Source organism: Anomalospiza imberbis, chromosome 2 (genome assembly GCF_031753505.1).
Source record: "Anomalospiza imberbis isolate Cuckoo-Finch-1a 21T00152 chromosome 2, ASM3175350v1, whole genome shotgun sequence".
In the NCBI taxonomy this organism is placed as follows: Eukaryota; Metazoa; Chordata; class Aves; order Passeriformes; family Viduidae; genus Anomalospiza; species Anomalospiza imberbis.
The window spans coordinates 17,560,179-17,575,370 of record NC_089682.1 but is presented as its reverse complement, the minus strand read 5'-3'; the positions used below and the strand labels follow the sequence as shown (position 1 = coordinate 17,575,370).

The following is a 15,192-nucleotide window of genomic DNA, read 5'->3' as shown; positions in this document are numbered from 1 at the left end:
TAGTGAACATGACCATAGAGAGACAAAAGAATTAGATATTTTGACTTCCTACTAAAATTATTCTCTGAAACATGATGGGATTGTCATGGGATTTTTAAGTGCCTATTAAAATTTTTGTCATCTCAGAAGCATTGATGAAATTTCAGGAGCATGCAGTACTTCACCTTCAAAATATTGCAAACAAATACTCAAATCTTTTCTAAAAATGTTTAATCTCTCTCAGTGCACTGCCTTGTCCAGACTGAACATTCATTTGATCATCACAGTTACATTAATAACCTGAAGGGGCATTCTGTTTCTAGTGGGGACAAGTTTGGGCCCTGTGAGACAAATTTCCAGCTGTCACTTTAAAAAGGGTTTTTTCTCCAGTGAGAGTTGTATTGAAAGCATACAGCTATATTGTCCAAGTATATAGCAAAAAAAAAAAAAATACACAAAGGGATGGAATTTCTTCCCTGAAATAGCTCAAGGACTGAAGAACAGGCACAGGAAAATTTTGCTTCCCTCACCCACAATCTGTGCAAATCTTCTCTGCACTCTGCCTTGAGAATTAGAAATTGTTGGCCTTGGCTGTGCATCCTCTCAGGAAAGGGTGACTGTGATGCCAGCACTCCATCCTGAAGTCCTGTGTGCCCTGGCTGCTGGAAGAGAAACTGCATAGAGCCCTGGCCTGTAAGAAGAGCAGTGTAGAGCTCTACACTGTGCCAGAGCACACAAAGAAGGACTGACAGATATGTCACTTGTGGGTTTGGAAGGAACAAAAAATGGTCAAACTTATAGTCTGGCCAAGTGTTGTATGAGGTGGCAGAGGGCTGACAGGGGGACACTGACCTGAGACTGTCACATTTCTCACTGATACATTTGTGATGATTGAGGGCTTCTTCTGCTAAAGCCGTGCCAGTACATCATCTGACTGATTCACAAAACCAGAGGAGCAGGAAGATCTAGACTCCTCCACCTCATGCTCAGTGTGGTAAAAAGCTTCCTCCAGACACTCCTTGAGAGTCTGTCTTCTTGGTCTCCAGTCTCCTCTTTTTTCCACTGAAGAAGGATTCCTAATTACCCATTTTCTAAACTTGGTGGTCAAGGTGGTAATAAAACATCTTCTACTTTAGCTGAAGATTATATGTTTTCACAAGTAAATCATATTAACTTCTCTGGGGCTTCAAGAGAACAGCTGTTTTATATTTTGAATGGCCTTTTGAACTAGAATAGATCTTTTGTGGTGCTACAGCAAACAAATCAGACTTCTTGCACTTTAGTAGCATGCTTACATTATAAAAATCCTTGGAGATTAGATATTTTGGTTGCTGTATTCTCTCTTGAATAAACCAAAATATTGAAAGCAAATAACTGAAAACATCAGAATTGGACATGGTTTGGTCAGAATATTTCATATAATTTTTTATGTCCAAAGCAGAGACTGATAATATTTTATCAAAATACCTCTCACAACTATATACTTTTAGCCAGTTAGGTCTTTACACAAAAATGAGGCACTTTTTTCAACCAGAAAACATTTTGAGTATAAGCTACAACTCTCTTTAAACAAATGCTTCTTCCCACAGCCAGGTGTTTTTGCTCTCATAGGAAACATCCTCCAGTTGTGATTTTGAAAGTAACAACATCCACTGTGCATCAGTTTGCTGGTAGTAATGGAAAAGCTGGAGTGGTATATGAAAGAAAAGAGTTGGTCTGCTTAAGGTATGGATTTTCTTTCTGTTCAGGCCTAGTCAACTACATTGAGAGTTTACCTTTAGGTCCCTCCTACAATGATCACGCAAAGAACATTCATTTGGTAAGTGAAAAAACACAGGTGATTTGTCATAAATGTTCAGTGTGGTAACTCACTGCTATATCCTAAATTCTACTGACAACTTTGGGAGTCTTACAGTACATTTTATGAGCTTCTGCTTATAAGCTTGTTCATATGGTCTTCTATTGCTGCAATGTGTCGAGGCAGATGAGCTGCTCAAGACAGAGCTCAGCTAGAACGTTATCACTTCACGGTGCACCAGGTTAGGTGCTGGCCCAACACTATGACAGGATGCACACATCAAAAATAGCATATTAAATGTGTTTACAAACAGCATGTCCAGGCTGCAGTCACTGTTTGTTAATATTTGTCCATTCTTTGGAAGTCGCTGGGGTTTGGAGAGTGAGTTTGGAATAGCTCAGTAACAGAGACCTGCATGAAATCAGATGACTATGTATTCTTCTAATATTTGAAAATATTTTTTAATGTGATGAAGGGTCCTTCAGTTAGCACTTTCATTGTTTTTTGGGTCTTCCCCAAGACTCTTTAATAAATGTTTTGGAGGTATGACTAGCCAATTGGACAGCTGGGTTTCAAAATGTCACTAACAAAGCAAAGCCATTGCCAACACTGAGTGAACTTATGTTACCCTAATCACACGCACATATTTTCCTGGAATTGTAGTTTTTCTTGAGTAATATTTCCCTAGCAATTCAGAAAAGTATCCTAACATGGTTTCTGAGTCATGCTGCTAATTAAAGTGAAAAGTTTTGCCTGTCTTTGTGGCACATTCTCTGTGTGCAAAGTGACATATGATATAGTAACATGATGCAACGTTTTTGCAATTCATTGTGACTCAAATAGAATTCCCTCCCCAGCTGCACTCACACAGTGACCACACTGGAGTTGGTGACCGTGAATTGTCAAACCCAACACAGCCTTCTTCCCGTGAAAGCATGGCTCAGGCAAAGCCATGCCGGCATCCCGAGAAGGAGGAAGGCAGTCACCCCTTTCTGAACCCATTCATGTGGTGCCCACACTGGATTGCCAAATCCCACGAGTGCAATCCCACGTTGCTTGTGCTTAGCACAGCTTTTTGGAAGCAGAAGAACCCTAGATGACGTCCTACCACCAGCTGAGTGGTGGCACACCTTAAATCACATTTGGGTGAAAAATATAAAAAAATACTCAGCTGTCCTTCATAAAAAAAGGAAGCTGAATTTTTATTAATGTAAGAAAGCTAAAATAGCCTGTGCAGTTGTTCTGCTGTTCATTGGTACAGAAGCCCATATATCACTCTTTTGCCAGGATGTTAAAAAAAATTATGTTAGGTCTTCCCATGGGCCAAGTGGGTCTGTGCAGCTGTAGTGGGGGCACTCAGCATTTTGTTTGCATTCCTCAAATCCCACAGAGATGTAGATGATTTGCAAAGCATGCTGGGGAGGTAGGAAGCAGGTGGAGAAGTAGATAAGGGAATGGCACATAGTGAGAGGAATAAGAAATTTCTCAGGAATAAGTGTTTCTGTAGGAAAGTTACCATATCAGATTTACTTCACTGCAGCAGCATAGCTCAGGTCATTTTCCCCCCCGCAGCAATAAGGTCTCAAAGCCAAGTCCAAGAAAGGGTAAAAGCCAGTTTTGTAACTGGACTTACTTGCCTTGACAGACCTAAAAGAATTACAGATCCCACTATGTTATAACTATAAAAAATATGGTACAAGGGTTTTTTAGTGGCAATAAGAATCAATGAGTTATCACCTAAAACAACTGTACCTTATTTATTTTTCCTAAATGCCAGTGTGGTGTCCCCAGGAGATAAGACACAAGTAAACCTTGTCTGGAATAGCGGTAGTGTTGATCAGAACAAAAACTGCAGACACCATGGCAGAGGTCTCACAAGCCAGAGTTTGCACCTGTTTTTTTCCTGTTTTCAGGCAGATCTTTTCTCTGCTTGCCTCCTGTGGGAGCCTATATTGATACCACCACACCATTGGTTATAAACAACACAAATGCCTGTGGGGAGAAAGCACCAGTAGGCTGCAGAAAACAGACACAAGCAACATTTGCTGAGCCTGAGCTGATGGCTTTTTTTGGTTGCTTTCAGACCACTAATTATCAAAAAAAGATGGCCCACTGCCCTCTGAACCTGCCTTCTTGCCTCCCCTTGGTTTCACAAACTTTCAGATATGAGCTACAACTGATGACAAAGTTTAATTAATGCTTAATTTCAAACAGCTGATAAGTGAATGTCTCAAATGCTGCATCTGAATAATCTACACAGCCTGGTGTACTTTTCCAAGCTCTGCTCTATCCTCAGACATTAAAATCCTAGCTGGGATGGACTGGATTGGATCAGTAGCTGGGAGGGATTTTTTTGCTCTTTCTCATGAGCAAGAACTGTTCTTGATAAAGTAGCAGCGTGTTAGTAGTTGCCTTTCCAAATTGATAAGAGCCAAGGACAGATGCTCTGTGGCATAACAACAAAACAGGATTGTTCTGTTTGCCTTCAGTGCACCTCGTCAAGACAGTAGCAGATAAGTCAGAACAAATTGGTTTTCCTCACAACTTCCCTGATAGCTTCTGACTTCTGAAGGAAAAACACAAACAATCATTTCTGCAGGAATGCTGTAAGTATATTTTCACACAGTTTTGGCTCATCGAGCCTATCAGAGATGGTAATCACAGAGAATCAAAAGCAGTACACAAAACTGGGAGAATGAAATACTTCTGAAAACCACAATCTCATAATATTTGTTTAGAAGTGTTTCCTAACTTTGAAAGGAAGCTGGATTTGAGGATGAAAAGCCTAGTTAAAACAGAGAAATTGTTCCCAGTGACACTTCAAGTAGCTTTTTCTAGCAGTTGAGCACTTTGCTGGAATTTTAGGAGTTGCCTTTGAGGAAGAGATCCTATGACATGGAAGATTTTTAGAATTTAACTTTTTAGAAACTGAGTAACATTTACAAGCAGATTTGAGAGAGCTGTGTAGATCTATCTGAAAAACAGTGTCAGTTATAATTACAGAGACAAAAGCTTACAGCCAGCTCTGCTGCTCAGGTTTCCTCACAGAGCTCTGTTTCAGTTGTACAGAAAGACAGAGTGCAGCTGGCTCTCGGAAAGGGGATGTAAAGAGCTTCCTGATTTCTTCCGCCCATGGTGTGATGGCTCTCCAGTATTTCCATGACTTCCCAAGGGCAAGGCATTTTCCACTTAGGTGGTCCAGGGCCTCAGGAGGGTGGGGAAGTGCTGCTTCACTCTCACCAGTGGACAAGGACCATGTACCAGCTGTGTTTGGAAAGTGGCTTCCCTCTCTGTGCAGCTCACAGGGACAGTAGGAGATTAAGAAGATCTGTTTGAGCAAGAGCGACCACTGGAGGCTTTAACAATGTTTAGTGCAGAAGTAGAAAAGATTTAGCTGTGGAAAAGGAGTGCATGTAACAGAGAGCAGCCATGTTTACCTCCCAGCTAAGCCCACCTGACCCTTGGTCTTTTGATCAGAAAGCAGCTTTATAGTTCAGGGACACTCCTCAGGCCTATCCACTGTGGGCTTCTCTCAGACAAAACCAAAGGAGGGTTCAACATGGGGAGAACATCTCTGCAAAAGGAAAAGGCTCTGAGTCTCTTTAACTTGGAAGTGACCAGTTGTTCCTTTCTTTTGTGTGTCCTCCAACACTCTATCAATGATGTGAAGCAGCAGAATTGAGGAGGAAAGCAATTAGATTTTCATTCTCCAAGATCAAATCTTGCTGCCTCATTAGAGAGGCAGTTTTAGTGTTGGAAGGCAGAAGCAGCTCTGATGGATCGTTGGCTTTTCTTGGCAAAAAATTTGCCTCAGCTCTGATGAATATAGGACATAGCTCTTCACATCTAATTTTAAAATTCTGGAAAATGTAGTTTATGTCTGTTACTGCTCTAGGAGAGGAAAAATTTGAGGGGGAGAGACAGAAAGAGAGACAGTGAAATTTGCGGTTCTCTAGCTGAGACCTTCCAAAACGTAAGAGACTGTCGGAACAAGAACTTCAATAAGGAATTATTAAAGCATTTCCTGATGAAAAGAAACCTTTAAAAATAATTCTCAGTCTTCAGAAAACCCATGTGGAAATCTAATTCTTCCATGAGGACTTTATATATTAGGTTGGCATCCTGAACCAAGCCCCTGGAAGGCAAGGGCTGCCCTTGACATCAGTACAGCTCTGGAGCCAAGTCCTGTTGGACACCTGTGTGGCTGAGGCTGAGGCTGCCCACTGCTTCCCACCATGAGCCTGTGCTCCAGTTGTGCTTCTGACTGGCAGACATTCGATGTTCAGGCTGAAACTTTCCATACCAGATGTCTGCCTCAAAATTATTTTAATAATTTTTCTGCTTTCTCTGTCAAAATGGTTTGACCGCAGTAGAGGATGAAGCTCCTCCTTCATCTGTGCAAAAAATTTTTTTTGTTTCCCTACTGTGAATCACAGATGCAAATTTTTGACACCTGAGGAACCTTTTCTTTGCCTCAGATGTGTACACTGCTATCTTTGAAAAAGGTCCACATAGCCCTCCCAGGGCTTTGCAGCAGTCAGGTCCTATGCTGGTTGCAGTCCATTCGGGAGCAGAGCAGGACATGGCTGCAGGCCACCCATGGATGCAGCTCCAGGCTATGGGGTTGAGAGCACAGGACCTGCCCTTCTTCCCCCTCAGGCCACAGGGGTCTGGCATCCAGGGACAGGAAGCTGCTGGATTTGCCTGTGGGAAGGGAAGGAAATGAGTACTCATGGAGGAGGCCAAGGCCTGGCCATGGAGGCTGAGATCATATTTGGAGATCAGAACAAGAAATGGGTCAGGAAAAGGAAAATTGGGGCAGTTAAAACCACAGGGACAAAGAAGGAAGCTATGGATGGAGAAGGGAAGGGGAAACCATGGTCAGAGATGACTGGAAAACAAAAGTGTCCATTAGGGCTGTCTCTGAGGAAATTGGACAAAACTCCTGAGGGTCTGTGACAGAAGAAGGATGTCCCCATCCAGGAGGAAGCAAGTGGGAAAGAGGGTGACACTTGGATAGCACAAAAAAGAGACCAATTGGAAAACAGAGTTCCTGAGTCCTGGAGGTGAGGGAACACAGGTCAAGTGCTGGGAGGAGAACAGGGAATGGAGAGAGGAAGGAAGAGCTCTGACGGGTGAGGAATACATGTACATGGTGGGGAAAAGGGATTCATGTGCTCAGAAGAGGATGGAGTTATTGAAGGGTTAGGGAAGGCCAACTGCCATGGAGATGCTGGCTCACAGCAGCTTGTACATAAGCTTTTTAACATTCATGCCTTTAATCAGGATATTTGAAGGGGAAAAAGAGAAAATTTAAACTCTTAACCCCCTGAAACTCTTGCATGATACCACACTGATGCCACCTGATGGTTTGAAGTCTAAAGAGTTTTAAAATTTCAGGTGTCCTGGGCAGAGCTCACCTAACTTGAATTCATATAACAGGGGGCAGAGCAGGTTGCTGGTGCTTAACCATTCCTAGGTCTCATCAGTTGTGGGTCCTGACCTTATGGTCCAGGCAATGCTGCTGTTGATCTTAAAGAACTCTAAAAAAACAAGGTAGGGTAAGTGAATGCAATACATCATTTCTGTGTACTGCAAATTCAATTTGAGGTGCAAATAGTAAAAATAATCATAACCCTGTGTGCCATCCAACACTGTAAAATGAAGCACGTTTTGTGGTGTATTTCCACATGTGTACACACACAAAAGCTCACAGGTCATACAGGAGAAAACAACCCAGAGAGCTAACACTCTATGTAAAACATTAAAAGAAAAACAAACAGTTTAGCCAAAAACCTCTGTCTATACCAAAAGAGCCAGAACAAGAAGTCTTTTCCTTTTGGCAATCAGCAGCCAATGCAAGTGAAAAACAGCATTTGAGTGTGATACCTTTTTGAGTGTGACCTATAAGATTCCTTTGAGATAGTCTTGGAAACTCTCTGTGAGTTGTTTCAAGAACAGTAGCCTGTGGCTAAGCTGGCTGCTTGACAGTGGCAACCAAATTCCAGTGAAAATAATCACAATTGCACCCTATATTGGACAATCCTATCACAGTGAATGAACTATAAGCTAGTATAAGCTAGCAAGAAGAGCTCTTGCATTTATTCTAGGCAAAGTGGACATGGACTCAAAGTTTACAATTAAAGGGCTTTCTAGTGGTTTTACTTTTGTGCTGAATAAACTTGCATCCCACATGTGGCTAGAATTATCACCCCTGCCAATTATGAAATGGTTACTATTCTGTATTATAAAGCACGTTCTGGTTTAAATGAAGTGATTCCTACAAGTACAAAACCAGTGATTTGTCATGCAGTGCACAAAGTTAATGTATTAAACAAGGCTTATTACTCTGGTCCTAATGCCTTCAAAGAATTGATTGCTGAGGTTGTAAATGAAAAGCTTGTGAGCAGTCAGCAGGCATCAGTCATCCTGAGGCACACACTGCTCACCACTGCTGACTTACTGGGCTGGCAACAGCAGTCTGCAATTAGGCACACAACTTAGCATTTCTTTCCTAAAGCACAGGTCAGCATGCAGCAGGCTCACAGACTAGTGTGTGGTCATTGCTTGTGAGCAAGCAATGTGAGGAGATTTTCTGAAGTGGAAAAAAAATATTAGCTTGTTTTGCTCTGCTAGCAAAAAACAAATAATTTGTTCTGGACCACACACTGAATTAATAATTTTTGGACAGACCGCATGTGTAGAGACTTGTTCCAGTTTTTGTTCTGATTTTTCTAAATGATTGCCCTGGATGTTCTCACATTGTCTCAAAGCCAAATTGAAAAATCCTACTCTCATGGTGAGGCTTAAATTTTGTTTCATGTACTATATAAAGAAGAAAAGTTAATTTCCAGGCAATGTGCTCTATTATTACTAGCTGTTGTTTATTTTAAAATCCTATATAACTTTTTCTAATGAAGGAAAAGAAAAATGTTTCTCTGATATCTGCCAAACAAGTGAACAACTGATAAACACGTGTTTTTACAGGGAAAATTTCAATGCCAGCATACTAATTCCTGCAATTATAAATACCTGAAATAAAAAAGTGCACTTACCAAATATTCTAAATACTCTGATTCATGCTTCTTTTTCAGATTTTTCTTTTATTTTCGATGACTGAAACTAAAATTTTAACTCAAGAACAAAGTATACAATAACTATTTAAAAACTAGTAAAAGAAGTAATAAAATATTAAACAGAGAATATGGATTTAAATTCCTTGTAGATTCGTTTTCCTCTATGGCCACTAAACATCTCTGCAACTAAACCATCACCAAACAAAAAAAATAACAATTAATTACCAAAACAGCAATAAACCTACTACCTTGCACATTAAATGTAGCTAATTCTGGAAATTTGTATTATTAGGAATCACAGTAAATAAAGTTCACTTACCTTCACAGAACCATTCTCATAGTCAGATCCTTGCAGCAGATGTAGAAAAGAAATTATGAAAATATTCACAGTTGCCCACGGTTTGTACATTCTGATGTTTAAAATCCACAGGTTACTACGCAGTCGTCGTTGTACAGCTGGAAGTGTCTGTTTCAAAAGGCATTTCTCTGCCACCAACACAGAAACGCTTCCAGAATTTCTCTCATTACCTCACAAAGGATTCCAACATCTGAGAGTAAATATCTGTCTCTTTGCTACTCAAAACAATTGTAAGTTCCTCTAGAGAATGTAATTTCTTAGAGCAGATCTTAGATACACTTGAAATAAAATCATGATAAGGTTTTAAATAGATACATATCTGTATGCATACACATACACACTCACAAACAATCAGGTATGGATTCCAGTTAATGAAGTTAATATATCTTCCATCAAGACACAAGGAGACATTCAAAATCCATCTGTGGTCCAGAAAATGTAAGAAATCTGCTCGATTCTGTGCTCGGTGTTACAGCAGGCTTTTAAGATGGTAGTGTAATGGCCAGTGTTTTGAGCCGAGAGCTGTAATCCAACTCTGTATGAAAACTTTTTTCACAACCTTCATGGAAGCTTGCAGAAGCATGTGTCTTAAATCTGATACAGACTTTGGCAGTAATACAGGCAAATTTTGGCTCAAATCCCATTTTCTTCCTACCAATAGCATAGCAGTTTTTAAACTAACTGATGCAATCTAGACTCCCATTATTTTAAAGGAGATTACCTGAAACATGAAACTTTAGCACACATTCTTACACCACACACATATTTTATGTTACTTCTCTGAAAGAAAAAAAAAAAAAAAAAAGAGGGAGGGAAAAGAAAGGAGAAAGACTTTTCTTTCATGTGTTCTATCTCATGTGTCATAGGGGTCTCTGAATAAATTTTAAAAAGCAAAGTTAAGAACTATCTCTGACAACAAGATTTTGATTTTTTAAAAGAAAGTTCATGAAGCTGCAGTATAAAAGGACAAAATATATTTTTATTGCAACAAAACACAACCAGCATTTCTGCTCCAAGATAAGCATGTATTTTCTCAATATATTCCTGCCGTTTAAAACAAAGATTTAAAAACAGAGATCAATCATTTAAAATTATAGCGGAGACAAAGACCCCAATAATTATATATGTTAAATCTATATTGCTGTACTCATATATATTGTGTTCAGGAGACTAGTTCCACTCTCACAGGTTTTAGTGTTTGCAGAATCAGACTTCACAGCTGTAAAAACAGTCAAGTACATAATACTTCAAAGTCCTGGTTTCCTAACTCTGATGTCCAAACAAGTGCTGTCTTAAATACAAGTTACTCTTCTCTACCTTTATAGGTTGAATAGTTTCTACCTTTATTAGATTGAATAATTTCTTCTTAAGTATTGTCCACAAATGGACCTTAGCAAGAAAATTATTTTAATCCAGTCTTTCCAGTTGTTGTCTCTTAATTGTCATTAGGTTTTAAAAAAAATATATGTAACTCAATTCTTTTTTAGCTTTGTCTTTTCCCACTTGATTTGTGAAAGCAATCTATTTCTCTTTTCTTTTTCTTCCTCCCCCACCCACCCCACACTGGTTAGTACAAGGACAGCAGGAATTTCACCTCAAGAGTGAAAAAGCTGCTTTGTCAGTGTACCTGCTGCTCCCCCCCATACCTCCCCTGCACCCAGCTGCCAGAGATATTCACACAGTTTTGCACAGCCCACGCTACAAGGGTCATCCTGTGTCTGTACTGTAGATTATAATTAACATTCTTTAAACTATTTCATTCATCATTTTAAATTATTGTGTTATCTAACACTTATGTAGGGTCACCTTGACCTCATTTAATGTCTCTGGTTGGCTTCTGATATTAATACCCATCCCCTTGTAGGAGCTGAAAGCCTGCTAAAAGGAATGGCAATGCCTCAGCCTCGGATGCACAGCTTCCGAGTAAGGGATCAAACCAAAAATAACCTCTGTGGGCTCAGGACTACATGAAAATAACTTTCTGTTGACCTGCAGTTAACTGGAGGGAGTGTCTGGCCATACTCACCTCTCATTTATGGGATCATCTGGAGCACAGACCTGGAACCACGGAAGAGTCAAGAAGCAATATATGCCTCCACACCTTAAAGCCTGGTGAGTGGGATCCTTACACAGCCTGTCTGCAGCACTGTTCAGGGATGAGCTGCTCTGTTCCCTGGTAGGGCTGGTGCCAAATGCCCGCAAATTGCCCTTAAGGGACTCTAAGCAATCTAGCATTAGAAAATTAAGGCGGTTTGGTTTGGAAATGTTGGAGAGAAACACCTCTGTAGTATTTTCTGTATGTTGTAGTTCATCGCTGTTACTTACCAAATTCAGCTCTGAATTACAAACACGTTTGGAAAGACCAGGCCTGTATCTTTCTCAAAGCAACCCATTCATCAGAAAAGGTCACCCACCTCTGGCTTCAGGGGGCTTTTCGGCAGGAAAACTGAACTGACCCTCAGGCACTGAATCAAACTCGTTTATACAAGAGCAAGTCAGATGCTGCAGGCAGAACACAAAATGTACCTGGTCTCTCCCTTAGCACTCAGACACAAACACTAGCAAATAAAGAAAAAAACCCTTTTGTTAACTGCAGAGGACTCTAAAGCTGGCTCAAAGCTGTTAGTGAAAGCAAAGGCAAAGAAAGAGAAACCAGCTGATAGGACAGCAGAGAAACTCTGGTAATGAATTTCTGGGAAAATGTTTTCACCATCTCTACCACGGTGCTCATCCCATTCCCTATAGTTCTTGTCTCTTTCCTCAGTTCCAGATAAGCATCAGTTCTCCCTTCAGCACCACCTCAGCTCTGCTCCTTACACAGCTTTCTTATGATTTTTCTGCCTAGTGTTTGAGAACAGTTTAAATACTTTTTTGTTGGAGGTCGAATCTCAGAAGTATGATGAGATTATATTGCAGACTGCCGGCAACAGCAGTGAACAGACTTGCCATCTAGCCAGACACCTCTGTTTTCATTTAATTTATGAACATAAGTTAACAATACACACACTCTCGTTTCTTCTTCTTTTATCTCAGTTAGCTGCTCAAATTTGTGCAGGGTTTGGGGTTTGTACTTATGAAATCTAGCCCTGTCGAAAAAGAGTCTTAAATAATATTTACGTGACTATTTAAATTACTTTTGTAACTGAATAATCAGCTCCACAGACATCAGCAATGCTAAATACTGCACAATGAACTGAAATTTCAAACATTTATGCCACCTTTGGGTAGGCAGCTAATACATTAATACTGTGGCAATGAGTCAGCTCTTCACAAGAAGAGCTTAAAATTTTGTTTAGTTAAATCTGTTTCTAATGTTGATCAACACTGATGTCTGAAATGGATGAACAATACAGATTAAAACTTTAAAACTCTCTATCTATAGGCATTATATATGATTTTTTCAATAACAGTTGAATTATGAGTCTTTCTTCCAAAGTAATAGTCTCACATTGCACAGAAACCTGGAATCACTGATTCCTATTGTCTGTTTTTGTGATGGAAGAGAACCTATAAATGACCCAGAACTTGGTAAATGAATGGATTAATCATCATGTCTTGGTACTTTTATGATAGAATAGGCAGACTACGTGCAATATATTTACTAGAACTCCTCACCATGATGCATTGGGGGTTCTATATTTGGACTTTGCTGCACATAAAGAGGAATAAGGCCAGTACAGATGACTAAAACTAAAAAACAGCACCATATTTAAATCATGCATTTCTTGCATGTGTGCACACCCAAGGAACAGAAGAATTTCTTAACAGTGCTGAACATCTCATGTTCTTCAAGCTGAAATCTTTTCAGGTGAGACAGTAAATTCCTTCAGTAACCTGAAAAGACCTTAGATCTGCAGAAAGGCCCGTACTAGTGTCATTATTAGTCAGAAAAAAATAAAAGGGAACACCTCCAACAAACAAAAGCATATTCATTTGGAAAAATGTAATAAAACAATAAAGGAAGAGATTTCAGACTTTTAACACAAGAGTAAGCCATAAATCAATAGGACTACTTAGATCAGGGAAGGTTTGTGAGGATATGCCCTAAATAAACTCCAATTAAATTGATCAGTTTGCAAAGTTGAAATTGGAGATAAATAAAGGAAGTTCATAGCCTTTACTTCAAACAAAGTATTGTTTCAGCAGCTACTTCAGACTTGAAAACTCCACACAATTAGAAGTTTCAGTATGGCACAATGTTCAGAATAACATAATTCCCAATGAAGATCGTTAAGTATTTTCAAGATGATTCTATAAGTAGATCTGTACATTCCCTCTAATTAATCCATACACAGAAGAACATGTCTTCTTGAAAAATACATAGAAAAATAAAAACTGAGAGAGTTTATAAAATATTGCAAACAAGGATCTAACTGAGATTTAATAAACACTCCTGACATAGCAGTTATATGGCAATCCGGTCACTTAGCGCACATTATTAAACTAATTATCAAGTAATTATTAAATTAAAAACTTGTTTTGAAATAAAGCAATATTTATTAAAATGGCTACTGGCATCAGAAATTTCAGTGAAATAGCAGAATTCTTGAAACAACACAATAATGCTAAGGTGGATTGATAGAATTTAGGGGAAAACAAGAAAAATCCCATGTGCAGAATCTCAGATTCAGAGCACGAGAAGACTCTGCCAAAGCTAGGCTAGCAGAGTGATGGGGACAGCACCACAGAGCCAGATCCAGAGCCATCCCCCCCACCAGCCCCAACACTGCTTCATCTCCTCAGGGTATTCTTTAGTTGCCCTTAAATTAGATCATTTAATTGTCTGCTTGCTGCAGCAAATCTGGAGCTCACAGCAGGATGCAAAACCGGCCGGGGAAGAGGGGAAATCCCACCGGGGGCCTCTGCTGCGCCCCAGGCTGCCGTGGCTAAACTGCTATCCACACCTTCATCTAGCTGGCTGAAAGTTCACCTGGGAATGTCTACACAGGCTACCAACACACCCCTGGCTGAAGGGCAGGCATACTCCCAGCTCTCCACAGCATCCCCTGGCTCAGTCCTCCCCTGCTCCTGGGAGGGACACCCTTGTTAATGGAGGAGCGCTGCCAGCAAAAAGCAGATACAAATCACAAACAAACACTGTTTGTTGAGCTTTTGAGAGATGTAAACACCATGTAGCTGCTCTGGTTTTGAATAGGCACTGCCTCAACCTCATGAAGAGCACAGCTGCCTTGTTACCCTTCACTAGTTCACATTTGTGATATCTAATGCATGGAAAGAGAAAAACTCTCTGGGGATGGATGCTGTGCTGAGCAACAGCTTTATATCAAGTATGAAGAAACTTGTGCTTCTTTTGTTTCAGTTCTTCCTTTGTGTCTGTTTGGGCAACTCCAACTTCTAAGAAGTCTAACCTACACAGAGATACCTGATCCAGAGAGCAAGGCCTTTATCTGGATTCCTGTTGTTCATATTTATCTTCAATAATGGGAGTTCTGTGTCTGCTTGTCTTCACATCCATCTGTGTTTACATACCTGTTAATGAGGGCACAACTGAAACAGTAATCAAACTTTAATTAAAAAGGTGTGTAGTAGCTTACATAAGCCTTTATTTCACTTGTTATTTTACAAGTTCTCATTTCTTTCTACAGAGAAGTTGGAGAAGCTGAACATAAAGATAAAACAGGTCTTGCATTTAAGGAGAAGAAAGGGAAAGGAAAAGGTGGGGAGGTAGGGGATAGGTGAAATAGAATAGAGAGGAGGAAGGAGAGGAGGAACTCTGACTGGATGATATCCTTCGCATCTTCCACTGACTGTAACCAGACCCCTGTGGTTGGTGTTCAGATACATCTGAGGATCACTACTTGTTCAAGTCAGGTCTGAAACAGTTCACAAAGCCAAGGCAGGAAGCAGTTACCAAGAGGATGGATTCAACACCCAGAGTTCAATGGCTACATTCAGTCTGAGGCTTCATCCTCAGCTACTGTACAGCAAGAAAGGGAAGGGTAACTGCAAAGCACAGTGAG

At 40.2% G+C, this 15,192-nt stretch overlaps 1 protein-coding gene across 2 annotated transcripts in view; it reads right to left on the bottom strand.

The window, feature by feature from the left end:
• VEGFD (vascular endothelial growth factor D) overlaps nt 1-9,991 on the bottom strand; it is a 30,925-nt gene extending 20,934 nt beyond the window's left edge. The window contains exon 1 of one of the 2 annotated variants that reach the window (XM_068180003.1): nt 9,173-9,991. In XM_068180003.1, the coding sequence (XP_068036104.1) occupies nt 9,173-9,262 (90 nt within the window). In that variant the 5' untranslated portion in view covers nt 9,263-9,991. The remainder of the gene's footprint in view (nt 1-9,172) is intronic. The other variant, XM_068180005.1, reaches the window with a different exon arrangement.
• Between the last annotated feature and the right edge of the window lie 5,201 nt (nt 9,992-15,192).